Here is a 26,467-nt window from a genome sequence, read left to right on the forward strand (position 1 = left end):
GCCCTGGAGAAGGAAATGGCAACCAGGTCCAGTAATTCTTGCCTGGAAAATCGCATAGACAGAGGAGCCTGGCGGTCTACAGTCTGTGGGGTCGCAACAGTCTGTGGGGTCATGTCGGACGCTAAATCGCTAAGTTATTTGTCGATGCATACTTGCATCTGTGGCCCTGCTTTGGGACCTTCCTTGTCTCAGTTGACCATCCCTTCCCACCCTGTGGAGAGAGGTTCTTGTTCCTGCTCACCAGCCGCCTTCAAAATTCGGTTCAGATCTGTGGGCCTGTTTCGCCTTTCTCCTTTGTCACCTGCTCGTGTGGTGTGACGGACGAGCTTGTGAGGAAACGCAGAATCTAGGCACGGTGTGGTGGAGGCAACACGCCACGTGCTTGTGTCTGCTTTACTCTTAAACTGCTTTTCTGTCAAAACTGCTTTTCTGTGAAAGGAGTTGATTTTTCTGGCTTTTTTATTTGGTATGTTCTTTTAGGGATTTGAGATGAAACTACCAGCAAGGAAATACAGTTCTTATGGCTCATACTTATTAAAATATTTCTTCTGAAGTTGGCTATTTACTTTTCACTAAATTTATGGGGAAAGTAGTCTTAGTATCAGGAGCCATCCTAAAAGGTAGGAGTAAGCAGCATTACGAAGTCTGAGCCCTGCAGCCCATGGCCCCTGGGGTTAGAGGGCACATGCGTTAGCTATTCAAAAACACCCAATGCTGACCAAGGCCAGGGAGGAGGAGCTAAGGGGGTCCCACCGTGACTTTGGCCCTTGGTTTCCTCTCTCCTCCCTGATGTCTCCCCTCCAGCCCAGGCCTGGGTCTGAGTTTGGGTCCAGATTCACTGGGGACCTTGCCCCAGTGGGCCAGGCAGTGGGCCCCACCATTGACCCTGACTTCCTGACCCCTTGGCCTGCCTGCAGGGTGGGTGCTAGCCTGTTCATCCTTGAATTCTGAACAAGAGTAACAATAAAGCAACTTGGTTGCTTCCTCATCTGGTTTTAAGTTGTCATTGGAGAGGGTCTTGACAAACTTGACCTTGTCTCTCAGGGTTGCACTTGACCACCAAGAGAGCAGGGTGCTTTGCTCAGGACCCTGCTTTCCACTGGGTTTTAACTCGGGGGGTGAGAGAAGGCCGAACACCAGGAAGCGGTCTTCTAGAAAGGATTGCTGGCTTTTCCAGTTGTGCTTTTCTGCCTTCATAAATTTCCTCAGAATTGTTCACGGGTGTTGGTGGCAGGACCTGGTGTCCACACATGTTGAGGATGCGTCAGTCGTCCTTTTCCCACACTTTTCCTCAAAGACTGAAACCACTTGAGGCCCGGAAGCTTGCTTAGCTTCCTAACCTCTGAACCACTGTTGTTGTCAGTTCCCTGAACTTCAGGATTTTTATTTGTGTATTTGGGGTATTTGAGACAATTGGAGACTCCTTTTAAACCTGTTTGTTCCTCTGGGTTTAGCTATTAAAGTAAGTTTGTTAGGAGAAGGTATTCCTTAGCTGAAAGTGCAATGAAAGTGAAAGTGTAAGTTGCTCAGTCCTGTGTTTGCAGCCCTGTGGACTGTAGCCTGCCAGGCTCCTCTGTCCATGGGATTCTCCAGACAAGAATACTGAAGTGGGTTGCCATTCCCTTCTCCAGGGGATCTTCCTGACCTAGGGATCAAACCCAGACCTCCTGCATGTCAGGCAGATTCCTTACCATCTGAGTCACCAGGGAAGCCCCTTCTTAGCTAGTAGGTGAACTGAATTACCTGAAGAGGTTGTAGAAGGACAAGGGCCTGACTCCTCCCACAGGTGGCAGATGCCTCTGAACCCTGTAGCCCATGGTCATGGCCAGCTCCCGCTGGGAGATTAGAAAGGGAGGCCAGTTGCAGGGGTAGGTGGGGAGGTGCAGTTTCCTTTCCTTTGCTGTCCGAGTGCCCACCTGAGCTGCCATCCCCAGCCCAAGTACTGTAGTGGCACAGGTGGGGCTTCCTGTTGGGGTCTCCTTTCTGTCCCCTGAGCTTTCTGCCCAGGGCTTTCTCCTGTTCCATCGGCAGCCCGATCATCAGTGTCATTCACAGGACCCAGTGCCCACCTGAAGCTGCACACAAGTTAAAAAGAAACACAGATGTAGAGAACAGACTTTTGGACTCTGGGAGAAGGCGAGAGTGGGATGATTTGAGAGAATAGCATTGAAACATGTATATTATCATATGTGAAATAGATCGCCAGTCCAGATTTGATGCATGACACAGGGTGCTCAGGGCTGGTGCACTGGGATGACCCTGAGGGATGGGATGGGGAGGGAGGTGGGAGGAGGGGGGTTTAGGATCGGGGACACATGTACATCCATGGTAGATTCATGTCGGTGTTTGGCAAAAACCACTACAATATTGTAAAGTAATTAGCCTCCAATTAAAATCATTAATTTAAAAAAAAGAAAGTGAAAAGACAACACAGATTGGAAAAAAAAAAAAACTCACCTTGTAGAAAGGCACTGCTGCTGGGTTTGCTTCATGTAAAGATTTTAAGCCAAAGAGGCTGGGTGGGGTTTCCCCATTCCAGCTCCCATTTAGGGAGCCTTTTGCAGGGAGCTTCCTCTGCACCCCAGCATATGAGTCCCATTCAACAGACAGCATGCCCAAGATCATACTCCTGGTTCAAGCCAGTTTCAACTTAATCTGTCATATTTCTGAACTTCTCACTACACTCATCTGGGACAAACCTGAAGATGGTCAAGATGTTGGAGTGTGAAGTTAGTCTGTGCAAGATTCCATGGAAGTGGTTGGTCCTAATGGAATCACACCAACAGAAACAGACCGTGTTGGAATTCTTTGAAGAAAAGGTGCATTCTCTGAGAGCCTGGCAGGCTGTGTGGTCTTTCCAGATGTTTATTTACAAGCACACCTGCTCCCAGGCCCCTAGTGCTCCCGTACAGAAGCACCTGGCAACGCTCTGTAGGGTTCTGGGCACAGCTTTACTACACACAGGGCACTTTTTGCCGAGAGGTTCCTGCTTTTAAGCAATGTGGAAGCAGGGAGCTGTAGAGGCAGTGATGGAGACAAAAGGCCTTCAGCCGAGGAGTTACTGTCCTGGGGCCAGCGTCCCAAGGTAGCAGGTGTTTCCCCTCTGAGGTCTGTTTATTGAGTGTTTGGGGAGGGGCAGGTGCTTGGGGGCTTCCGTGGTGGCTCAGATAGTAAAGAATCCGCCTGCAATGCTGGAGACCTGGATTTGATCCCTGGTTTGGGAAGAGCCCCTGGAGGAGAGCATGGCAACTGACTTCAGTATTCTTGACTAGAGAATCCCCATGAACAGAAGAGCCTAGCGGGCTGCAGTCCATGCGGTTGCAGAGTCCAACGCGACTAAGCACGCACAGGTACTGGGGTGTTAATTGATACTACTCAGCACTGAGTGAAGAAAATCCAGGTGGAGGGTTATCATTTGTCAGATCCCTTTCCTTGCAGCTCCCGTAGGCAGGTGTGCCCGTTGTGTGCGCTGAGGCTGGAACTGCCCCGGCGCTGAGCTGTTTGGCTCGGTAGGGAGCGGGCTCGAGTCCAGAGATTCTGGGAATGCAGTCTGGCGGGAAAGGAGCGCGGCGCTTTGCTCCTGCGTCCGGGTGCTCGCCTTTTCTGCCACAAACTAGGCGCAGGGTGGCCGACGGGACCCGCGCCGCCTACGCTGCCAGCCTTGGCCCTTGGACTCGGCCACGGTGCGGCGCAGGGCAGGGGCGGGGCCTGGGCCGGGCTCCTCCTTCCGCCCGCCGCGCCGGGGCGCTGCTCGGGGTGCGGGCGGCGCGTCTACCCCCGGCGTCTCGGTGGCCGGCGTCTTCCCTCCACTGGGAGCGCGGGCGGCCCCTCTACCTCACGCGTCTCGGTGGCCGGCGCCAACCCCGCCCGCCCACTCTGCGGCGCTCGGAGGAAATGGCTGTGAAACCCTGGAGGCTTGCGGCCCACGGTGAGTGGCGGCCGGGGCGCCGGGCGTAGGGGCGGATGCCCGCGGGACTGCGTGGGACGGGCGGGGATGGCGGGCCCGGAGGCCAGCCAGCCTGGCGCCGCAGGGCCCGCGCCCGGCCGCGCTCCTCCAAGCGGAGAAGATGGCGGCGGCCGCGGGGAGGGGGAAGGGAGGGCCGCGCGGACAGTGGGCTGGAGGGGGGCGGAGGGCGCCGGCCTGCTGGGCAGGGTCCACTCCGAGGGACCGGGCCGGGTCCTCTCGCTGCGGGCGTGTCCGAGGGGACGGATTGTGGTCGGAACAGATTGAAGTGCGCCAACAGGACGCCGCCCGGTGACCCGCAGCGGGGTGACCCTAGAGCGAGGCGATGCTTTTTCCTAGAAGTTCCTGGTCTAGCTGCTGGTCCATGGAAATGATTGTGCCTTAATTGTGTAACGTAGGGTTGAATTCCCCCCGCCTTTTTTTTTTTTTTTAACCAGAGTAGTTTCTCTAGACATCTTAAAGGAGGTGAAGTTCCCCTGTCGGTCTTTTTTTTTTCACCCTAAAGTGTGGTTTTTGTCGCTTTTGTTTCGCTTGTTTCTAGTCGACTACTCTTGTAAAGGATAACATTAGGATAGTCGTGTGGTATTTGATGCTGCGGGAAGCAAAGAACGACGAAAAAGACTTTCAGAAAATTGGTTTGGTTTCATTTTTTGGAAGAGTGTATGCCTAGCCGTAAAATGCAGATTTTTAGCTTTTATTGCGTCACTTGTCGATTTGATGTAAGATTCAAATTTATGTTGTATTTTAGCCTCTGGTCGATCTCACAGTAGAAAGGGATAACTTTGAGCTTCCCCGAGAGATGTGCCCCGCCATCCCCTTTCTGGCTCAGGCCTGTGGGTCCTGATCCCACGCCCTCGTTTGCTTTCTCTCTGTTCTTTCTTGGGAGACCCTGGAGGTCAGGGCAGGTTTTCTGCTCTGAATCCAACATTCCAATCAATGAGCTTAGAGATGGGACCTTACAACAACAGCATGTGAGTGAAATTGAAGATATTGTTTAATTTGTGTGTTGGCCTTAGGTAACATCCATGTTATTTGTATACTTGATAGAATGAGATTTGAGCCTCATGATCTTGGGCATTTTGCAGGAGGGAAAGGCAGATGTTAAGATCTTTCAGTGTGTTTATGTGTTCACATACCTCATTGTACGTGTTTGTTGATATGGGGGAGGCTGAGCCTCCATTTGGCAACAGCTCACAGTGGGCAGTCCACCCAGGCTGACCCTGTTCTGAGCAGTTTATGTGTGCTCATTCGTTTCAGTGACTGTGATGCTTCTGTACCTGTTCTAACCTCCCAGAAGCTGAAGCACCTGTAAGGAGCTTGCCCAGGATGGAATACCTGGGTTCTAACTGGGCCTTTGGGCCAAACCCAGACAAATGTTCTTCGATTTCCTCAGAGCTATGTAGTTCTGGTTTCAACGTGCTTCCAAGGAAGGTGCTTTAACTGGAGACTTTAAGGAAATGAGGTCTGTGACCTTTAGGAAGACTTCCCATTGTATTCAACAAATATTTATTGCATCCTGTGTGCCAAGCACCCTGGCTGTAGCAAAGATCAGAAGGGTGGCCTTCTCAGGCCTGAAGACTTGTAACAGGGACCTATGACAGTTGTCAGCCACGTAACCTGGAGCCTGGGGCCCATTTTGGCACTTGGGATTGGTGCATAGATATAACCGTCTGTATGACTGGCCCACTCTAACATGGCATAGATGTGTCAAGGGTTACCTGTGGAGACCCAACCCTGTTGTGAAACTCCTTGCCTAACGCACTTCCTAAGCATTATTTCCTAGTTGGTTGTGTTCTTGCAGGCTTATTTTAGCAATGAGTTTAGGAATAAGGTGTATCTTTAACTTAGTTCTGATTTTCCACCACGAACTGTCCTTTATTAGTATTTGATTATTCAGGCTGTTTCAAGTGAAGTGAATTATGTGCTGATAAGAAAGGGCATGAATTAAAAGTTGTGCAGTTGGCTGTTCCCCTTACCGTCTGCTAGTTCCCACAATGACCTTTGCTTTCTGGCCAGCCATGCCCCTCACAGCATGCCTGCCTGTGTGAACATCACAATGGCTTGTTGAGGAAGTGTGTGGTGGGGCTTGGACATGGTGCCCAGTGTTTCAGGTGGGCCTTCATGAGGGTGTGATTTGTCTTCGTGTTGAGGAGGGGATGGATTAGAGTGGGAACTTGGGATCCCATCTTCTTTATGACTGAAGTTGTGGGACCTGCTGTTGACACTAAGTCTTTCTATGACCACAGAGGCCTCAGAGGCTCTGAGTCCCTTTCCGGGCAGCCCACAGGCTGGGTCTCTTTCGTATGTGTTTTCCAGATGTTCCAGGTCCTGGTTGTTTTATATTCCTGTTAACAGGAGGTGTTTTTCCTTTTGTACCCACTTGTCCCAAGATCCCTGATGACTTCCACTTGGCTCCTGAGAGCCAGGGTTGAGTTTTTCACAGGCCAACTCACTTCGTCCTTGGGTCCCTGAAGTTGGCACTGTGTCCAAGAGCAGACTGATTTGTCACACACTTGGTGGCCTTGAGAATCCTTTAAGAAAACTTCCCTTAAATAGTCCTTTGTGCACTCCTTATTTAGACAGTGGCATCTTTAACAGTGGATACCTAACATGACCCTATTTATGGCCAGCATCAAATAATGTGTGTTAATTCCATTGCAGAATCTCCACGATTAACAGTTAATGGGCACATACTAATTGGGAAGGGATAGGCCAAACAGTCCTCACTTGATGTGAAGTGCTCACACCTCCTGGAGTCTCTTGCTCAGGCCTCTTTTTTTTTTTTTCCTAAACTTCTGATTTATCCTCCTACCCAAGCATGCACTTCTCCTCTGGTAACCATAGCTTTGTCTTCTATGTCTGTTTTGCTGTTTTGTAAAATAGTTTTTCTCTGACTTGCTATGATAACCTCTGGGTCCATCCGTGTTGCTGTAAATGGCATGATTTCATTCTTTCATATGGCTGATAATATTCTGTTGTATACATACACCATATCTGCATTATCCATTCATCCGTTGGTGGATATTTAGGTTGTTTCTGTGTCTCAGCTCTTGTGAATAGTGCTGCAGTGAACTTTGAGGTATCTTTTTGAATTAGAATTTTCTCCAGGTATATGTCTAGGAGTGGATTACTGTTTTGTATGGCTATAGTCCATGGGGTTGCAAAGACTTGGACACGACTGAGCAACTAAGCACACAGCACAGCATGGCGACTGTTTTTTCCTCTTCTTGAGTCGGATAATTGACCCTTGAACAACACAGGTTTGACCTGTCCAGGTCCACTTGCACAGGGCCTGTTTTTAAGCAGTAAGTACAACGGTACTGCGCAGTCTGCATACACAGAGGCTGAACATAAGTTATATGTGGGTTTTCAGCTGTAATGCAGCTGTTTCTCTCATGGGTATCAGGTGCTGTGGTTTCCTTTTTCATATGCTGATGCAGATGTGTAAGTGATATTTAATATACCTTTTCAACAGGAAGGTAAATGGGGCCTCCCCAAGTATAAAGACAGCTGTACTGTGTTTGGGTTGCAAAGATAAATTTATACATAGAAAACAAGACAATATACAAGAATATAAAGAAAGCGGAAACCCCAGAAAGTAGCAGCCTCTGGAAGCCCAGTTATAGCTGTGGACATGTTTGTGAGCTTGGTTTTGGGGGGTGGGGAGGGCAGGCAGGATGTGCTGTGAACTGGATGTAACCTCCTGCTCCACTCAGCGGGCATGGGGCTTGTTCCATGGCAGGGGCTCTAGAGTTCATCCTACTCTCGTTACAGTCTTAGTAGAGAACATCATCTCATGGATGTTTCTGGATTTCTTTCAAACCGGTCACCTGGTGATGGTCATAGGTTTGTGTCCATGCTGGGAGCACCCCATAAACACACCTGCTCTTGCCTAGTTCTCTCTGCCAGGTCGCAGTGAAGAAGCCACCCCTGCGGGGAACAGAGATGCTGCCTGCTCTGTGCAGAGCACTGGGGGGCCCTTGATAAATGTTCGCAGACTATTCACGAGGGCCTGTTTTCCCAGCCACTTACAAGCAGACATTGTCATTTTCATAAACTTGCCATTTATCCTACACTGACTGGTACTTGATGCTGTGCCGTTTCAGGTATCCTGTTAGGAAACTGAGGTCATGGTTGTCTCCATATACCTGGGTAGAATGCCTAGCTAGGTTTGCAGCTGGGGTTGAAGTCTGGGACACCCTCGGACTTAGGCATTAATGTGGGAGGATCATGCTGTGGTCATTGAGGGTGGACACTGCTGGCTCCCTTGGTCAGAACCGGGGATGCTCAGCTGCAGCAGGGGGAGTGGTCCCCCCAGATGCCCCATTTAGACAGGTTAATACAGCGCTACCCGTTGGCTCTTTAGGTTGTAATTTCACAAGGTGTTCTAGTAGTAAGGTGCCCTCCTCAGCACATCCCCTACCCGGGCAGCAGTGGAAGCTCTGGGGAGTTGCATCAAGTTCAGCTCTGTGTGGATCTGTAAAAATTAGTAGGACAGTCCTGTTGTTTATTTTAGAACTGTTTTCTTTAAGCTTGGGCCTTCCCCACTGCCCCCACCCCACCAGACCTAGACGTTGGCCTCTGCTAATCTCAGAGAAAGAGGACAATTCCAGCTGAAGTGTACAGTGTGGGTCTGGACTTTGCATGTCCGCGGTCTGCAAGCATTGTGCTTGCCCCATGGCCTGTGGCATGAGCTGCACCTGCGCTCGGGAAGCAGATGCTTGTGAGAGAGCAAGCTTTGTTTCCCCCCAACCACTTTCTCGTTGGATGTGGGCTGCGGTCCCTCCTAATGACAATGTCTGCTTGTAAGTCCCCCAGCAGTTTCATGATCAGTGCCTCTCCATTGTCCTGGAAAGGTGGAGTCCTGAGCCTCACTGTCACGGCCCTGCAGTCTTACAGCCATCTGACATCACCCTTCATGTCAAGTCTATGCTGTAGGTTCTCAGACTGACCCCTTTATACCTGAAATTAACAAGGACCCCAAGGGCTTTTGTTTCTGTTTTATCTATTGATATTTCCCATGGTTGGCCTTAAAAATGAGACATTAGGTTTACTTACTCACTTAGAAATAATAGCAAACACCTGCATATTAACATAAGTAACACTCTTTGGAAACTATGTTCCAAGATAAGAAACAGCTTAAGGAGAAAGGTGGCTTGGGGTTTTAAATGTCTGACTTAAGCAAGGCGACAGTAGCCGGATTCTCCTGCCTGCTTCTACATTCCAGCTATCATCACACCAGCATCATTTAGCTTCTGAAGAACTCCCCTGCCCCTGCAGGGTCACAGAGCACTTCCATCCTGTTGTTTAGTCACTTTGCTAAGTAGTGTTGTGCAAATAGTGTGACCTTGGAGGCCAGCTGGAAGGTCCGGGGGCCACACTTTAAGAACCTCTGCCTAGATCATGATTAGAAATGCTCTTGTTGAGAAATGAAAATTGAAAAAGACAGTTGTCCTGAACTTTAACACCTGGAAAATGGATTACTGTTAAGAAGATAGGCAGTGTCTTTGAAGGCGGGCGTCTCAACCCTTTCCTTGTTTTGGGGGAAAAGAGTGGAATACGGCCAGTTTGCTGTCCCCAGTGAGGAGGGTTCAATTCACATGTCTCCCTCGCAGTGGACCGCCTGGAATGAGAGGCTTGGAGTATGGCCAAGGTGCCTGCAGGGTGAAGAGGTCTCAGGGGTCTTTTGACCTGAGGGTGTTTTGCCTGTACTGTACGACGTCCTCTTCTCACCCACAGCCTCCCACTGGACCGTAACTAGCAGCTCTTGCCACCATGAGACAGAGTCAGGGCCTGCACTGGGCACTGTGGGTGATGTGGGATCTTGCCCCTGGCATGGGAGTAGCCAACCCAGATGCACTTGGGACCCAGATGGACCATTGTAGATACAAAAGCAATAGGGCAGGCAGTGGGGGGCTGGAGGGTCAAGGTTCTGTGTTAGCAGCCATGGGACTTGGAGATGCTGGGGTGCCTGGATGGATGGCTGTTCTGGGAGGTGCTTTCCATGCCCAGGTCCCGGCTGTGACCACATAGTCATTGTTGTCCTCTGTCTTGGTTGGGGAAGGGGAGGTGTGGCGCCCATTTGGGACCCTATCACAGTGCTGTCCTGGGCATTTAGCGGTGGCCAAACTCACCCCATCCTGCAGACTCAGTAAGGATAAGAGCCTGTGCAGTTCAGAGGGTCCCTAAGACCCCAGTGACGGCCTTACAAGCACCAGCCCCCAGGGTATAGGGTTCAGATTCCCTTGACCAGTGTTTGAAGCCATGTTTTCCTGCTCCCTGGGAGGCAAGAGGGAGCTGCGGTGACAGAGATAGGCTGGGGGGTTTTACACAGTGGACTTGATTTTCCGCAGCTCCGGGGACGGGAGGCCTGGGGTCAGGGTGCTGGGGCAGTTCGATCCTGGTGGCAGGGCCATGGGTGAGCTCTGGGGCCTCTTGCCAGGGCAGTCACCCCATCTGTGAAGGCACAGGGAGTGCGGATGTGCAGACCACTACAGGAGCTTGTCTTCGGTGGCAGGGTTCTGTGGAGAACGGGGCGGGGCTTGTTTCCTCTGTGACGTGTTCAGGTGGCTCATCTGGTCACAAGCCTGTGTTTTCACTAGAAACTGGGGAGAGACACTGGAGTAGCCGCTGCCCACCTGCACAGGGAGCTGGGGGCCTGACCTCACTAGAGCTTGGCCAGGACAGACGTCGGTCCCAGCGAGTTTTTAAGCAAAAAGTTTTGGTTTTTGTCTCCACATACCTGTAAAGCAAAAACACCTCAGAAATGTTAAACAGCAGGGTTGTTCCTAGATTTCTCTCTGCAGTTACCTCTTGAGAAGCTTATTGTGCTGTGGGCACCTTTGCTTCAGGGTAATTTTAGTAACCTCAGGGTTATCCTGATGGGGCTCCTGAAGGACTGAAGTGTCATCTGTACCTTCGAGTCAGGATGAGTGTGGGGTCACCTGTGGTCAGAGGACACCCACCCTTCAGGGTGTTTCCTGTCATCTGAAATTCCTGGGCAGGCTGTCAGTAGTGAGTGCCCTGTTAATAAAAACGGAATAGTGAAAGGGGCTTTAATTGGGAAAGCTTGCCTCTTTTTTTCCTGGTAGGTAGTTTAAAGAACTTTTAGCATCTTCTCAGTCTCTCTTCATCCACAGCACAGAATTAGTCAGAGACAGAAGACCCTTAACATGAAATCTCAGTAGTTGTGAACCTTGGCCTCACCTGGCAGAACCGTAAAGTGAGCTAGCACAGCCCAGAGTACTGAGGTAATGCTGTAGTTGGGACTATTTCACGGTTTTGAGGTTTTGAGGACCAGCCTGTTTTGCTGCCAGGTAGGGCAGGGCAGGTGTGTGCTTGCCTGTCGCCTTCTTGAGAAACGCAGCTGTTCGGTCGTTGCACTGTGAAAGTAGGGCCTTCATTGCAGTTATACATTATAACTTAAAATGTCTCAGAGAGATGAACCCTCAGTCCATAGACCTGAACGTCTTTAAATGACCAAGATGTGGTTACTTGCATGTTGCAAGTTTGTAGAAGCCGAGCCTTCAGATGTACCTGGTTGTAGAGTCCAGTTTCACCCACGTTGTTTGGGGAGCGTGTTTTTTGTTCTTAAGAAAATCATTTCTGGCAGCTTATTTTTCAAGGGTTGGACAATCTGAAGGGAAATTAAATGGTGGTTTTAGACCAGTTTTGTGGAAGGAAATGTTTATTCTCTTCCAACCCTAAAGTGTGAATACGTGTGACTGCTTGACATGGATCCAGCATGTTGTTAAGCAACTAGAAATGTCATGTTACAGATGTTCGTGGTGTGTATCGAAACCCTTTTGGAGGGTAGGCTTGGAAACCCTGTCCAGGCTCACAGCCTTGTGAGCAGGCCCCACCAGTGGGCATGCGCCACTGGCACAGAGGTTCCTGGCAGCGTGCCCCCAATGGGACAGAGTTGCCCGCAGAGCATTGCTGCTGGACTGCATTTTCCGGGTGGGTGGCAGGTGTTTTCTCAAAAATACACGATGTGAGTCTTGAAGAAAGCAACTGACAGTATTTGTTACTGATGAAAAAACGCCAGCTTAAGTGAAAATTAGAATTTTGAAAAGATTTTATCTGTCACCATGAGCTTGATTTCCTAGTAAGGAGAAATATTTCAAGAGATGGACGCTGGCATTAGCAGATGTGTCTCATACTGGCTAATGAGATATGCCAGTCTGTGGACTCTGCATGTGTGCACATGGGCACAAGATGCACTCTGAGTGCGTTACAGTTGCATATAGCTAGGCTGTAAGCCTAGGAAGGTGTGCAGAGTTCACGGATGTGGCTTCAGGTTCCTGTCACAACTGCTTTTTGGGGAAGTGCAGTTTGTCATGAGGGAATGTCCGCAATTCTGAAAGTCTTTCTCAGGTTTAATTTTGGAAATACACATCCCACATGAGCAAATGCTCTTTGGGGTCCTCAAGTTTTAGGGATATCACCAGGCCTCGACAACAAAAAGTCCGAGTGGAGAGCTGCCTGGGAGGTGGGCTTCTGCCTGTCTTCGGGTGCTGGTGGCTGCCTTCAGCACCCCCAGGGGGGCCTGGGGAACCCACGGTTTCTTGCTGGTATTTGCACATCTGCTTAGTAGGAAGTGGAGCCGTTTTCAGCTGAGAGGACGTTTGCAGTTAGAAACTTTCAGGCTGTGCATTCCAGTGTGTCCCATGCTGGCCTCTGGGTCTCTCTCCCCTAGTCTAGGAGTGCCTGCCGTGCTTGGGGACCTGCTGCTGTATGTGGGTCTACTTTAAGCTGTGTTAGGAACGTAACAATTTTTTTTTAACTTGCTTGGATCTTAGAGGTTTTGTTTTTCTTTTGTCTTGATAGACTTTTTTGTTTCATGACCGGAAATTTTATGTTTGAATTTGTGAAGAAATCATGAAATTGATTTTGCAAGTATAAAATCAAGAAAAATGAATCAAATTGTCTAAAATTATAGTATGTTTTCTGAGTTAAGTATTTCACTCCACTTAACAGAAATAACTGGATTTCCCTTTTTCGATTTTTCAGAACTCAAATCCAAAGGCATGATTTTTTTAGATTAGCATAAATTTTAAAAACATTTTTTCCCAAGAACATCCTAATTTCTTTACTTTTTTCATTGATGTGAAATATAAAAGTAAGAATTATTTCCAGTATCTTCTGAGAAGCGTCTCATTTTGAAATGGGTTTCCCACTTGAAAGAGTTGCAGTGCGATGGACTCTGTCCCTTTAAGAGGAGGCGGGATGGAATGTTTGTCCTGAGGTCACTAAGGAGACCACAGTTAACAGGGGAGGCAGTTGGAGTGAGGCGAGGAAGAGGTGAGGCGAGGCGCAGGCAGGGGTCTTGGGTATAGAATGTGAAATGTGTTAAAATGTTAATACTGAGAATTTACCTAGAATCAGAAACGTGTTTGTGGACCATTTAGGTATGATGATTGAATGAGGAGACAGGAGGAGAAATGTTCTTTAAATGCATAAATACACAAGGATAAGCTGTACCACAGGGATGTCCAGTAATTATTAATCTTCTGAAATCTTTATTAGGTTTTTTAACTAAAATGACGACATAGCTACAGTGTTAAGAATTTCTAAATAATTGCTTTCATGTATAATTTTCTTGTTCATCTTTTCATGTTTTGTTCCTGATTCTCCCTCTGGTTTTTATTGGCCTGGGTCCATCAGAAGTAGGGTTGTAATTAGGAAGCAGCTGATGCCAGTGACTGATTTTGGAATCCTCCCTCCCACCCACTGAGCCCTCTGCACTCGACCACCAGCTCCCTCTACCAGGGTGCCAGCCATGGCCTGTCCCAGCCCCTGCTTTCATCGTGTAGTCAAAAGTATACATCTTCCCTTTTTAAAAAAAAGTCCTTGTTGGGGGGCCGTATTTGTGGACTGGGCGAATGTTTCTGTAGGTCGCATAATGTAGACTTAAGAGATTGCTTGGAAAGTTTTGTGCCTTTTTTTCCCTTAAATGTGATTTTAGTTCTGGTTGCTTTAGATCTTTAAACTGTTTTTTTTGTTTGTTTGTTTGTTTGTTTGTTTTAGGAGTTTACTCCGTGGACACAGTCTCAAGATAATTTACCTTGTGATCTGTGAACAGTGGCTGACGACAGCAGCACTGGGGGCCTGGCGCTTTCCTTGTGCCTCGAGGTTGTAACGGCCCTGTTTGTGCTGGGTTTAGGAAGTCGGAAGAAGTGCCCATGCTTCTGTGTGGGGCAGGTAACAATGGCAGTAGTGTTGACATCTTACTGACCAGAGATGTACTGATGCATCTTTTGTTATCCAAATGTTATTTACCAGAGACATTTCAGTATTCACTTACATAACAAATTATTAGCCACAGTTTTGTTTTTGCAAAACTCCCACAGTTGATAATATGTTAAATGCCAACAACACAATTTTAAGTTCTGATGTCATGTTTTTATTTCAAAAGTGGCATAATATATGTATAAAAACTGGTGTACCATTAATATTTGTTTGAGATATTCTAAACTTTAGCTCAAGAGTGTCTAATCAATCATTAAATTGAGTGTTCCTTTAGCTTACAATGACGTGCATTCTTGCTGGTGAAGGCTGTATCTTGTGGAGGAGAGTCCTTCCTGCAGAAAGCCTTGGGTGACCAGGACAGTGATGTGGCCCTCGAGGGCACGATGTCACAGAGTGGGTGCTGATGTCACAGAGCGTGGGCCAAGGCCCGGAGTGGGGAGCTGCTGGTCCGGATGGTGGTTGGGAGGTGACACCACTTGGTGGGAACCTAACAGAGAGTTCCGTGGTGTGTGACTTTGAATTTTGTGTATTTTCTGTTTGAAGGTTTTCATTTTGTACGAGTCCTTCCCCTGGGATGGAACGTGGCATAAAATCTGAGTTATCATTAGCATTTAAATGTAATTGAAGCCTGTACAGCTTGGGGAAAAAATTCTTAAGGTATATACTGTATTTTTTCAGGCTTTTTTCATTTGAAATAAGGACAAAGTTTTCACAAACCGGAGCCTTTAATAATCTCTTAGGAGAGAGAAGAAATAGACACACGAGGTGCCATCTGGCTCAGTTGACACAGTCTCGGCTCTAGGATCTGGGTGGGTTCAGTGGGGCTGGGTGTTCAGGGTGCAAACGAGCCCGTCTCCACCCTTCCCCTGCTGGGTGGTGGACATCTCACACTGCCTGGGGCTCCAGAGTTCTGGGCCTAGAGCAAGCCAGGTGGGAGGTGGGCCCATGTCTCCCTGTGGGGAGCCAGAAAGCCCCTGCTGCCCTATCCTGCCCTGTCCTGGCAGCACCACTGCCCAATTCCTCATTCTTGACTTCCGGTATACATGCTTGTCCTCAGAAGTCAGGGGACATGTTCATAGAGGTAGTTTGCTTGCTGGGTTTTCCTCCTGAGCATGGGGTTCGTAACTGAATCCTCCCACACTGTAGAAGCATTTTTGCTTTCTGTAGGTCGGGTTCTCCCGTGTGTGAGGGAGTGCCCCCTTTGCTTGCTTGTAGCTGATGAGTGTCAGGCCCGGACCATAGCCCTGGCTGATGCCTGACATGGCCTGCTTGTGTTTCCTTGTCAGGTATGGACGACAAGGGTGACCCGAGCAGTGAGGAGGCGCCCAAAGCCATCAAGCCCACCAGCAAGGAGTTCCGGAAGACATGGGGCTTCCGGAGGACCACCATTGCTAAGCGTGAGGGTGCCGGGGATGCGGAGGCGGACACCTTGGAGCCGTCGCCCCGGCAGCAGCAAAGTCCATCTCTGCGGCGCAGTGGGCGGCAGCCGAAGCGCACTGAGCGGGTGGAGGAGTTTCTGACCACTGTGCGGCGCCGTGGCCGTCGGAGTGCCCCCGTGTCCCTGGAGGACTCTGGGGAGCCAGCATCCTGTCCAGCGACAGACGCGGAGACCGCCTCTGAAGGCAGTGTGGAGAGCGCCTCGGACGGAAAGAGTGGGCCCAGGTCCAGCTCCACGGGTGCTAAGCAGCGGCCGGCCTCCTCGGCAAAGGCTAGAGAGGGCGAAGACGAGGACGACACGTCCGACAGCGATAGCGACGGACTGACCTTGAAGGAACTCCAGAACCGCCTGCGGAAGAAGCGTGAGCAGGAGCCCGCGGACCGGCCCGCAAGGGGCATCCAGAACCGCCTGCGGAGGAAACGGCGGGAGGAGGACCCGGCTGAGACCGTGGACGTCCAGGCGGGTGATGCGATGGAGGGCTCGCTGCCCACCTCACGGGAGCCTGAGGGCGACCTGGGGGCTGCTGCCCAGGCAGTGAAAGAGGACAGAGAGGGCCGGCCGGATGGGAGAGTGGCCCCGGGAGGGAGAGCCGAGGAAGCCGCAGACTTGGTCCGGCACAAGCCGGAGTGTGAGGTGTACGACCCCAGCGCCCTGTACTGCCTGTGCCGCCAGCCTCACAACAACAGGTGGGTCATGGGGGAGGGGTGGGGGCAGAGCCAGGGAAACTGCCAGAGACTTCACTGTTCTCTTAAGAGAGTTTTAAGCTGGCCTGAATGAGTGACTTGTTCATTGGGAAAGACGAGCAAGTCATTGTCAGAAAGAAACCAGTGGAGTGGGCGGGCACTACCCAGAACCATGCCCTTGCCAGGTGGTGGCTGGTGTGGAATGTTGGCTGCCTGGTCACACCAGCCATGGCAGTGAATGGGTGCGATGGCTTGCACCAGAGTGGGTCTGCTGCCCAAGAGAGCCCTCGGGACGCTGCTTGGACTGGCTGTGACTGGAGCAAAGTGTGGACATTGGGTAGTTGCAGGGGTAGAGGTGTGGCTGCCATTCTGTGGACAGGCATTTGTGGTCCAGGGCAGGATGCCCTCGAAGAAAAGGATGATGTACATTTTGTAATGTGCAGTGGTAATAGAGCTGAGAGAAGGGCACACTGACATTCTTATGCTCTGTTTCTGTAATTTTTTTAAAAAACAGTGTTGGAATTTGACTTATTGATATTTTTTAAATTGAGTTTATCTCTCCCTTTTCATTCCTGATACCATTGGCTTCCCTGGTGGCTCAGGCAGTAAAGAATTAGCCTGCAATGTGGGAAACCTGGGTTCAGTCCCTGGGTTGGGAAGATCCCTTGGAGGAGAGAATGGCAACTCACTCCAGTATCCTTGCCTAGGCAATCCCTTGGACAGAGGAGCTTGGCAGACTACGGTCCATGGGGTCGCAAAGAGTTGGACACAGCTGAGTGACTAACACTTTGACCGTTGTTTTATTTCAGGTTTATGATTTGCTGTGACCGGTGTGAAGAATGGTTTCATGGTGACTGTGTGGGCATTTCTGAGGCTCGAGGGCGGCTCTTGGAGAGGAATGGGGAAGACTACATCTGCCCCAACTGCACGATCCTGCAGGTGCAAGATGAGGCCAGCTCAGAAGCCACAGACATGCAGGACACGAGGTCAGGACCCCTGGGTGCCGACAGCACGGACTTCACCAGTATAGGAACCGTGGAGCAGAAGTCAAGTGAAGACCAGGGAATTAAGGGTAGAATTGAAAAAGCTGCAAACCCAAGTGGCAAGAAGAAACTCAAGATATTCCAGCCCGTAAGTACTTAGTTCCTAAGGCCAACGGTAGAGGTGACTTTAAGCCCTCAGCTGCCTTTGGCAGAAACATCAAGATCGGAAGAGTCTGTCTTCTGAGATAAGTTAGGTTTTCCCTGCAGTGATTGGCATAGGGCTGGGCTCTACGTGCTCTTGGGTCCATGCACCTGTTCAGGGCCAGCATGGCCTATTCTGTTTTTTTGATGTTGTTGTTAATTGTGTCTGTCTCCTGTGCTGTCATTACTGATTTAATGTGTTTCATAATTTTTAAAAAAAGTCTTTTGTGTTCTCACGGCCAGCATCCTGAGCTTAAAGTTTAAGTACATGTATTAAGAAAACTACTTTCGAGTCACAGAAGCACATGTGCACTTGTATCACCTTCCCTGTCTTAAGAAAACCAGTAGTCTTATCCCTACCTCAAGGCAAGATGCCGAGCCAGCCATGGTGGCTGCACAGCTCCTCAAAGTGACAAGATGACTATGCCTGATACACCCTCTGTGATGGTGTTCCCCAGTCAACAGTGTTTGTGCAGCTCTTTTTTTCTCCTTTGCCAGCTCTTTTCACACGTGTCTTGTCCAGGGGTCGTGGTTTCGTGCATCTTGAGAACTGTCTCAGGCGCTCACAAGTGCACTCAGAGTGTGTTTTCACCCCAAGCCTTCCTTGAATTGGGGGCCCACCCCACCACCATGGCCCATCTCTTGTAGGTGTTGTACACGCAGGGGTCCTGTGGTGGCCGTGTCAGCACCCTTGCCATCACCTGCTTGCAGTGAGTTAGCTTTGAGGGCTGGCCCTGTCCTGGGGGTGTGAGGAGGCACTGAGTGGAAATATGAGAATAACTGGTAATTAAGGAAAACATAACAGAAATGGAAATCAGCAGGAAGCATCATCTTACTGATGTGTTTAAGACTGCACATAAGCTTAAGTGTTTTCTCTGGGTAAAACTTGGATTCTATGGAGGAAAGTCAGTTAAGTACATTATTAGAGGAAAAAGATTTTGCTCAAGTACATTTCATGTATATGTCACATACATTATTTGTCTCGACCATTCAAATGTGCTTTAGTAATCATGGCCACAAGCAGCTGTGTTCAGCCCTTGTCGTATTCCAGATTCTTGCTGCATAACAGATGACCAAAACTTAGTGACTTAGACAATACACGTCTGTTAACCCAGAAACCCAGGCCTAACTGAGCCCGGGTCCTTGGTTCCAGGTCTCACAAGACTGCTCTCCATGTGTCAGTGGGGCTGGGGTCTCATCAGTCTCGGCTGGGGTAAAATCCACTTCCAAAAGCTTTCACATAACTTAGCATATGAAGTATGTTCCTGGCAATTTCTGTGGCAAACTTATACTGGACCTGTTGTTTCTGAGATCCATGTGTAATTGGGTGTTCTGGCTATTGCCTGAGGTCCTTGACTGCAGAGCCCAGGCCTGGGCACCCTCCCAGCAGAGCCAGCAATGGAGTGTTCACTCTTTTGGAGGCTCAGTTCCTCTTTAGAGGGTTTTTACCTGATAAGTCAAACCTTTGGACTAACTCAGAAGCCTCTTACCTGGTATCTTAATTAAATTTGCAAAATTTCCATGCCCATTCGCTCAATGACAGAACCTAATTCTGGTGTGAAATCCCGCTGTGTTGAGAAGTCCTCTCAGAGTTCTGCCCACTGTGCGGGGCATGAAAGGTGCTTGAAAACATGATGCCTTACTCAGGGGAGGTGGGTTTATGTGTTTTGAATAGACATACATTTTTATGCATAATTATTAATAAATGATTAAAGGTGCTAATCTCAGTACCATAAATAGTGACCTTACAGAGCATGGTGCCTGCCCCAGCGGGTGAGTACATTGAACCCGTGTCTGGTCTTGCAGGTCGTGGAAGCACCTGGTGCTGCCAAGTGCATCGGCCCTGGGTGCTCGAGCGTGGCACAGCCCGACTCGGTCTACTGCAGCAACGACTGCATCCTGAAGCACGCCGCGGCCACCATGCGCTTCCTGAGTGCAGGGAAGGAGCAGAAACCCAAAGCAAAAGAAAAGCTCAAGACAAAGCCAGAAAAAATCGTTCTTCAAAAATGTAGCGTTCAAGTAAGTTGACCAAGACCAGCCATTTGCATAGTTCAAGCCAAAAGCGCCTGGAGGTGCCAGGCTTGGTGGGTTGATTCAGAGAGAGGAAGGTACACAGGTCCAGAGGTGCCCAGACGCCTGCACACTGCCCTCTGCCTTCCTCACCAGTGTTCTGGTCAGAATTACGAAGAGGCACATGTTCTCATGTTTTCTTCTCCTGCCTCTAGCTGAGGGACTAACAGAAACATGGAAGCCAGTGGCTGCATGGAGTAGCTCCCCCTGCAGATCAGCCCTCCTGGGAGCGAGTGGTCCCTGTTGGAGTCTGTAGGCAGTGGGGTTGGGAAGTGGGCCCTGAGGGTGCCCACATTTTGAGTGTCTGGGGTGGGGTGCAGGGGTACACCTGTCTTCTCCACGTGCTGCTGTGTCCACAGCCCCTGTCTGGGCAGTGTTGCTTGGGTGCATTTTCACACGGGGGCGCTGCCTGCTGTGCTTGCACTTCGTTTCACTGCTTCACTCCAAAGCCCCTCGTTGTCCTGTCAGCCTGGCCCCTCAGCAGGATGCTAGGGCGGTGGCCAATGCAGCTCATGGGCTGCGGTGACCCAGGAGCTGAGTGTGTCCTGACCCACACCGCTGAGTAAAATGAGCGCAGGCTAACTTCTGATCTCCCTAGTGATTGGGGCTTTACTGATTATCCAGGCAGGCATTAAAATCTCTTCTGTGCACAAGAGACTGGCTTCAGACAAGAAGGAAAACGCGGTGAAGAAGGCAGCAGTGGCCCCTCCCAGGAATGAGGTCCTCAGTAAGGAGCCAGTCTGTGAGAGCAGCACGCCGTCCTGGGCCAGCGACCACAATTACAATGCAGTAAAGCCAGAACAGACTGCTGCCCCCTGGCCGCCACTGTTGTATAAATGTATGTATCACCCAGGGGGAGCTCTGGACCCTTCCTGGTCTTTCTGGACGGCCGTGCACTCGGGCCTGTTCAGAGCTAGGAGTTCTAGCCATGTGTGGTGCTGCACCTGCAGAGATCGGAGCCCTTGCCCGAGGCCAGGAGGCCTCCTGAGCCTGGCGCACCCTTCCTTAGTCTGTCGGGACTTCCTGTCAGTGTTTCCAAAAAGCTGTACCAGCTCATGGCTGAATGTTCACCTCTGACCATTGATGTCTTTAATTGCTTTCTTTATTATTAGGCTCTGGTAAGTATGTGTAATGTCTTCAGCAGAACCTGATGGTGGGGCACTCAGCCCATCCCCAAGGTCCACCGGAGTCTGCCATGGTGCCACCACCGCCGGGAGCTCTCCACATGGGGCTGTGCCATACAGCCTGCTCCCCACACACATGACCCTCTCTTCTCTGTATGTTGTGGGAAAATCTTACTGCACAGTAGTGTTGTAGCTGGTTTTCAGCTGAAGTATGATTTTTGGGAGTTAAATTATTTTTGACCAAACTGGGATTTTTTTCACGTCCAATTCACATACTACACACGACATAAATACACGTGTCAGTCCTGAAGGCCGTTGGCCCGCTTCCTGTGCTGGAAGGTAAGTGAGCACGACGTCTCTGCGCTGAGCAGCACCCAGACCAGGAATCCCGCCCTGCCCTCCTCCCCTGCTTCCTGGGAACGGGGTTGGATGGGTCAGACAGACTCATGCAGTCCCAGAGGAGACTCTGCAGCTTGACTCTCCTCTGTTCTTATTTCTCAGCCTCATTCTCCAAAATTAAATTTTGGACGCTTAAATTGCTCCAGGGCACATTGTATTCTGTGATTGAGATTATTTTGTGCTCAGTTTTAATTTATGCTCTTAAACTCTTGCAACTTCTTTGAAAGTACCAAAAGGTTAAATGGTCCTAAGTTTCCAGATAACAGGCGAGTGCTGCCTTCCTTCAGCCCAATCTTAAGCCAGTCCCCCAAAGGAGGACCTCCTGGCTATAATGTGGCTGGAAAACTGCATAACTAGATGCATTTTGAGAGTGTAAATGACCCAAGACCTAAGAAATGAAGTTGCAAGTAAACTGCAAAGTGATACTATGTGTATGTATGTATATTTATATATATATATATATTTATTTTTGGATATTAGGAGTGAGTGGTTAAATATTAACCAGTTGCTGTATTAAAATGAGTTTCAATACACCTCAGGTTGTTTGAACTAAGAACTTCATGCTAACAACGTGTCAAATTTCCATCAAATTTAGCACCTCAACACAGTAGAGGTACACCTCTACACAGTAGCACTTTACCGGGCTTATGATTGGACCTAACCGTAACCATCGCCCAGCTGTGAGCGGGTGGGGAACAGCCTCTCTGGGATCCTGTGCTAACTGCTCTTGGTTGGTTGTAGGCATGTGGCAGAATAAAAGGAAGACCGGGGTATAGCCACAAACTTGGGTGATTGATTTCTCTCCAGTTTCCTTCTCTGTCGACCACAATCCCCCAGGCTTTGAGCTAGCTAGGAGTCAGCTGTAGGGTGCTCCACAAGTTAGGAAAGTTGACAGACAGGAGGGGTGGGCACTTGTCCCCCAACTCTTTATCCTGGGTTTTTGGTGGAAGATGGGGGTGGAGGGGTGGGGAGGTGGGGAGACCGGCCCGCAAGGAGGCAGTGACTGCCCACAGGCAGGGTTTTCTCTTCCCTCTGCCCTGCCTTTTCTTTCTGCACATCAGCTCCTCACTGACTTTCCTAGCACATTAACGGCTCAGAACCACTTGGACGGATAGCCACAACTTCAAGCCTGCATAAGGCTAGTTTTTGAGCTAGTTGAGCTAGTTGCTTCTGATATTTTTTGTTATCCCAGAAATGTCATCTTCCCAAAAGATGATTGGGAGGAGCGTAAAAGGGCGCTGGTAAACACCCGACTTCGCCTCGGTGAGTAGCAGCTATGCCTCTGTCTCTTCCCCAAACCACCACCTGACAGGGCGGGGGCTGCGGACCTTCCCCAGGGCCCTGCACACACACTCAGTAGGACCCTTACCTGCCACCCGAGCCTCAGGTGTGACTTTTCTCTGGGTGCAGGTGATGCCAAGACAGTCATCAGGAGGGGGCGTTGTCCACATGGCCCTGGGTCCAGGTCAAGTCTGGGGTGGACGTTGGGTGGTCAGCGTGCTGCCCCGGCGGTGCTCTGGACCCTCCTCTCTCAGGCTGGCACCGGCCTGGGGTTGTGGGTGAGGGGCAACCCTTGGCATTAGGGCTCTGACCTACTGCCCCCGCAGACGTAGAGCCCTTCACATCCCTTGGGGTGATGGGAGTAATACGTACTTGCTCTCTGATATTTATTTATATTGTTTTTCAGAATTTCTGTACAGTTTAGCTTAGGGAAACAATTGCTGCTTTATTTCTCCCCCAAATTATGATGTGTGTTCCTGTTTTCATAATTTTGCAGCTCATTTTTCCTCTCCATTTCCTCCTCTTCACTTCTCAGTACTATCCAGGCAAAAAGAGGGCTGAAGTGTTTTTTCTGAAGTGTCCCTGGTTTGTTAGAATTTGAAAGTGGGACTCTGACAGACTCAGAACATTTCCCCATGTTTTAGGCTCCCTCCATGGCTCCGAGGTGATTTGAACAAACATGGGATTTTAACAAAATTTTGAATGAAAAATGAAATTTCTGCAATTTCCTTTAGCTTTGAGAATTAAAATGGGAACCCCTGGCAGAACCTGTGTGCCAGGTCCAGTGATGCTGAGCAGCCTGCTGGGACACATGCGTGGCCCCCGTGAGCCATGTGTCCAGTCTCCAAGTTGCGGCTCCAGGACTCAGGGACAATGGTTTCACAGGGGTGACGCCTGTCACAGGCTGTGAGAGGAGAGCTTCCCAAAGCAGAGCAGTCAGTAGCGATGGCCCACTCAGAGAGACATGTTTTATCAGCTGCATGAGGCATTTTTATCCATCTCTTCCAGGATAGTGGCAAAAAAAAAATTTTGGTGACAAACTAGCTTTGCACATCTGCATCTGTCCCCCCACTTGGAGAGTCAGAACCTGTTCTCATACAGGGTTCACCAAGATAGCTGTTTTTTGTTACCCCTACAGCTGGAATGTTTTTGGATGTCATTGACATCTGGTATTTCTAAGTATTTTACTTCTCACAAGTGTTGGATTTTTTAATAGCCAGCTGTTCAGAAAGAAAGTGCAGGGAAGGTTTCGCATGCACAGGTGTTTTTCTGACAGACCCTCAGGTGTGCCCAGGCTGTTCCCCGTAGTTCTGGTGTTTCACCGGGGGGGTGGGGTAGAAGCTTCCTGCAGGACTGGTCTTGCTCACCACGCCTGCTCTTCTGTGGCCTGCGTGTGGCCTGTGGGGCTCTGCGTCCCCTGTGACACATGCAGACAAGCCCTGAGGCAGAGTCCCGAGGTGGCATCGAGTCCACAGGCCTCTGAAGATGCAGCTGTAAATCCTCCCCTGTGGTACACGAGGCTCGGGTGTACTTGAACAGTTAACATCCTCGATGTTTGTTGCACATCACTGTGCACATAGTTATAGTCTTTCTTCTGAAAGTTAAAGAAGTTAACCTAAGAAGATCGATAAGAAAGTTTTCCACTTTAAATTTATGTAAACGAAGCTTGGGGCGTTGCCGTGCACCGGGAGGCATCAAAGGACAAACACCAAGGTAACTGCCGCTTAACCCTCGGGGTCAGCAGGTGCCTTGGGCCACAGGCTCCACTGAGCGCCACCTTTGGGGACTAGGGGCCTGCGGGGTGGGGGCAGTAAGCGTCCAACCTGCCCCTGGCCCCATAATGATTCTTTGAGTTGTAGATGATTTAGTCACAGATGAGTGAAAACTGAACCTCATTAAAGTGGTAGGAGTGCCTCTTGGCAGGGTCAGAGCTCAGGATACGCATCAGCTCTGCTCCTGGTGGGGTCTTGGGGAGGAGGTCACCCCCACCACTAGCCATGCAGACAGGACACGGGAACACTGCCTCCCATGGCGTCCGTCCCATGTCATCCTAGTGATTCCTGTTGAAGGGGTGACTTTGACTGTTTCTTTCATACATTACCAACCTATTGTGAATCATTCAGTATTTTATTTTCAAAATACTGTATGTGAAACTATTAAAACAGGAAGGGTTGTTTGCCTCTGAAAGTGTACTTGGTTTTTTGCAAATTTATTACGGATCGTTCTATGCACCTCTCTAGGTGTAAGTCGCTCAAATACTGGATATCAGTAAGAAAAAAGTCCATCTGGACAAGCTTTGGCCCCAAAGCAGGGCAGTTAGGCTATGCACGCACATGCAGACCCCTGCTGTGAGAGCGCAGGGCCAGAGCTCAGGCCTCCTGAGTTTTCTCTGTACCACCACCCCCCGCCCCCCACCCCATGTAAGCATTACTACTACTGCAGGAGAGATTCACTGAAGAATGCTTAATTAAGCAAAGGTACAAAAGCAAAATGGTGTTTTTCACACCAGGAGGAGTCAAAAAGTTAAAATGAGAGGCATCCTGATACATGGCCAGGCTGAGCTGAAAATACAGCTGCTGCTAACTGCGAAGTCCATCCCCCAGATGCACTATGGCCTCTGAGCCCTGGCTGGTCCCCTTACCCGATCCTTGGGCGGTAGCTGCCTTGTCTGGGCAGGTTTGTAGCCACGTGGGAATGGGCAAGGGGGGAAAGGGAGGGGGTCCTCTACTCACACCATGTGGTGAGTCTTACTTGGCGCCTGGTCACACCAGAAGCTCTAATTCTTTGACATTTACAGCCCGTGCTTCCCAAGAAGTGTCCCCCAGCCAGTGCTTCCCCTGTACTCCACTTTCATTGTGACTCTAAGCCTCGTATCTAGGGGCTTTTCAGGGTAAATTGGTACCTCATTTGGGCAGGACGAAAGGCATAAAGCCATGGCCGTCTCTCAGGGTTTCTCGCCGGGCCCTGTGGGAGCCACCCTGCAACAGCCTTGACTGGCGCGAGCAGCGCGGCGCTGCTGCCTCATCCTGCTGCAGCTGCACAGCACTGTCTGCCCGAGGAGGGCGGCCCTCCGCGCCTCTGTCCTCCCGTCCCCACCGAGGCCCACCAGTGCCACCCAGTGGCCAGCGAAGCTGTAGTGCCACAGCTGCCTCACCGAGTGACAAGGCCTCCGGTTTCATGCTGATTGGGAAATTAGCCAATTAGAATGTTGCTGGTCCCTGAACGCACCGGCCTGCCTGGTTCCTACCGGGCTTCACCACAAACAACTCATTTCCAGTACAAACCAATGGCCGGACCCAGCAGAAACGACGTCATCTGGGGCAGTGACCAGGCCACCGGGCAGCTTTTCCTTCTCTAGCTGCTCCCCAAGAAAACACCTAGCCTGGAACTCAGGCCACTCTGCCGCAGGCAGGACCCCAGGATGACCCAGACTGGGCACACACTCCTGGGGGAGGGGGCTGTGTTCTTGCAACTTGCAGGCTGGTAGTCTTCCCTGCTTCCTGACAGCACTGGGGGGTCTGCCGTCTCTGGAGCCACGATGCCTTGGGGGTGCTGCTTTCCTTCCCTTCTGTGAAGGCACACACAGTAACGAGTTTGGGTGAAGAGTTGGCTGGTGCAGTTTAAGCTCTACACAGATGAGTGTGTCACTGTCGCACTCCAGTGCTGTGTGGTGTCCTGCCATCCCAGCAGCAACCAGCCCACCTGTGACAAGGGGGACAGAGACAACTAGCTGTTAAGGTCCACCACTGTCCACATTTTTACCAACTTATTAATTTATACTAGTTACACCTACTTACATACTCTGAGATACAGGGAAGGCAGGATGAAAGGTGAGTTTAAAAAGCCAGAAGCAACTAGTTTTCCAAGAGAGCAGAAGGCTGGTTCGGGAAAGCTGTCCCCTAATTCTCAGGTGATGTTCACTTACTGCACCTGCTCCTGGATAGCAGGTTGCTCACTTCAGTCACCTGGACTGGGAATGGCCCAGAAATAAGCTTCTGGCTTCTGTTTCCAAGTGAGAGCACACCGGTGAGACAGCACAAGCGTGGGTCTTAGGGAGTGAAGGATGTGAAGTT

General features: G+C 50.1%; 1 protein-coding gene across 4 annotated transcripts in view; it reads left to right on the forward strand.

Moving 5' to 3' along the window:
- The window catches only part of DIDO1 (death inducer-obliterator 1), a 48,919-nt gene that overhangs the window by 3,860 nt on the left and 18,592 nt on the right, over positions 1-26,467 (forward strand). For 2 of the 4 annotated variants that reach the window (XM_042229893.1, XM_027976965.2), the window contains exons 2-6: positions 13,994-14,167; positions 15,502-16,339; positions 17,146-17,467; positions 19,327-19,539; positions 20,215-20,428. In XM_042229893.1, the coding sequence (XP_042085827.1) occupies positions 14,149-14,167; positions 15,502-16,339; positions 17,146-17,467; positions 19,327-19,539; positions 20,215-20,428 (1,606 nt within the window). In that variant the 5' untranslated portion in view covers positions 13,994-14,148. Of the gene's footprint in view, positions 1-3,837; positions 3,929-13,993; positions 14,168-14,893; positions 15,025-15,501; positions 16,340-17,145; positions 17,468-19,326; positions 19,540-20,214; positions 20,429-26,467 lie in introns of those variants that run through there. The other 2 variants (XM_027976964.3, XM_027976967.3) reach the window with 2 other exon arrangements.

Source organism: Ovis aries, chromosome 13 (genome assembly GCF_016772045.2).
Source record: "Ovis aries strain OAR_USU_Benz2616 breed Rambouillet chromosome 13, ARS-UI_Ramb_v3.0, whole genome shotgun sequence".
NCBI lineage: Eukaryota > Metazoa > Chordata > Mammalia > Artiodactyla > Bovidae > Ovis > Ovis aries.